This window comes from Aureococcus anophagefferens, assembly GCF_000186865.1.
Source record: "Aureococcus anophagefferens unplaced genomic scaffold AURANscaffold_485, whole genome shotgun sequence".
NCBI lineage: Eukaryota > Pelagophyceae > Pelagomonadales > Pelagomonadaceae > Aureococcus > Aureococcus anophagefferens.
Genome location: NW_008705947.1, coordinates 1 through 2,000, shown reverse-complemented (window position 1 = coordinate 2,000; position 2,000 = coordinate 1). Strand labels below are relative to the sequence as shown.

At 69.8% G+C, this 2,000-nt stretch overlaps 1 protein-coding gene across 1 annotated transcript in view; it reads right to left on the bottom strand.

The window, feature by feature from the left end:
* AURANDRAFT_68855 (hypothetical protein) overlaps positions 1 to 2,000 on the bottom strand; it is a gene marked incomplete at both ends in the record, with an annotated part of 6,789 nt that extends 4,789 nt beyond the window's left edge. The window contains 3 exons of the mRNA XM_009044587.1: positions 484 to 603; positions 833 to 898; positions 1,189 to 2,000. Coding sequence (XP_009042835.1) covers positions 484 to 603; positions 833 to 898; positions 1,189 to 2,000 — 998 coding nt within the window. The remainder of the gene's footprint in view (positions 1 to 483; positions 604 to 832; positions 899 to 1,188) is intronic.

Here is a 2,000-nt window from a genome sequence, read left to right as displayed (position 1 = left end):
GATCTGATGAGTTTCCGGGCTGCGGCGTGCCCCGGGGCGGGTGTCGCGCGCGCGCACGACGCGGGCACATACTGTTATGTCTTGATGAGTGTTGGGCCCCTGAGGTTTGATTGTGCTGGACAAAAGATCCGAATTCGGGGGGAGAGAGAGAGATTTGGGCCTCTCCGAGGCCTTCTCCGGCTGCCACTCGTCGCCGCGCGGCCGAGTTTGGAGCACTACATCCGGCGCCGGCCCCCGAAGACTCCGCGCCGCCGGCGGCACATGCCTTTTACTCCGGGTTGTTTTGGGAAGCAGTCCACCGCGCCGGCTTTCGAAGCCCCATGCCGGCGGCCGCGGATCATCTCCCAGCAGCGACAGTGACACTTCTTTATGATATCCCGGGTTCTTGGCCGCGGAGAATCCCCGGGAGCATCCCGCGCCGCCTAGGCGGGCTCCGCGGCGACGGCGGGCTCCTCGTCGGGCGGCGCGGCCGTCGTCGCCGACTTGCTCACGTCGACGGGCCCCGTGCCGACCTGGACCTCCGTCTGCGTGTACATCTGGCCGTCGAGCACGACGGTGTAGACCGTCGTCGCCGTCTCGACGCCGCTCGCGTCCGTCGACCGCCTGCGAAAAGGACGCGTCGACCGCTCCGCGCCGAATTTGTTTCGGGCGCCGCCTGACGCGCTTCGCCTTCCAGCCCGCGCCCAAGGGCAGGTTCAGCGGAGGCTGAATTGGCTTCTTGCGGGCGGGCGGCGCGCCGCTGTCGTCCTTCTTCGACGACGACGTCTTCACGCCGTTCACGTCTTTGACGGAGAGGAGCGTCCGCGATCCGTCTGAGTGCGTGATCACGTACTCGAAGTAGGTCGTCACGTCCGGCGGGAAATCCTCGCCCGTCGTGACCTGCTTAGCTGTCGCAGTCCTACGGGCCAACTCTGTTATCGATGTGGTTTGGGAGAACAATGGACCTACCAGCTGTCCTCTGGAGCGATGCCTTCGGGATGCGGGATCTCGATGCCCATGCGGCGAGCGTTTACCGCGTGCTCGTCGGCGTCGCGTGCGCCTTCGAGATGTTCGTCGTGCGACTCGCCGTGTCGAGGGCTCGCGCAAAACCGGCGCAGAAGGTGCGCGATTGCAAAAACCTTTTGTGGGCCAGTGTGGCGAAAAAATTGGCGACGACAACACCAGCTGCGCCGCGACTCGTATTATGACTTCGCCAGGGCGATGGCCATGTAGAGGGCCTGGGCGGCGCCCCCCGCGTCGTTGGGCGCGACGACGACGTCCGCCGCGTCCGCCGCGGCCGCGCCCGCGTTGCCGACGGCGACGCCGAGCGCGGCGCGCCGCAGCATGTCCGCGTCGTTCTCGCCGTCGCCGACGGCGAGCAGGTCCGCGCCCTCGTCGAGGCCGAAGTGGTCGAGGTACGCGCGGACGCCCTCGCGCTTCGAGCCCCCGAAGGGCAGGACCTCGAGCATCGTGGGCAAAGCGACCGTCGTCGCGGCCCGGCCCTCGAGGAGCTTTTCGAGCGCGGGCCGCGCGGCCGCGAGCACGTCGGCGTCCGCGAGCAAGAGCAGCTTGTTCGCGCCCGCGGCGGCGTCCGCCACGGCGTCGACGACGCGCGGCCGCGGCTCGTGGTAGACGTCCGCGAGCTCGTCGGTTCTCCGAGTGGCCGCGAGCGTCCGGAGGTCGTCGCGCGCGTAGGCGACGACGTCCAGTCCCAGCCCGTCCGCGAAGCCGACGGCGTCCGCGACGACGTCGCCCGCGAGCAGCCGCTCGTGGACGACGGCGCCGCCGTCGTCGTAGACCACCAACCCGTTGACGAAGACGCCGCCGGGAAGCGCCTCGGCGACGGCGGCCGGCAGCGCCGCGAGCGCGCCCGCGCGGCACTTCCCCGTCGCGAGGAAGAAGCGGAGGCCCGGGTGCGCCGCGCAGGCGGCGATGGCCGCCGCGTTGTCGGCGTGGAGGACCGACGCCGAGTCGAGCAGCGTGCCGTCGACGTCGGACGCGACCGCGCGAATCCGCGCCGA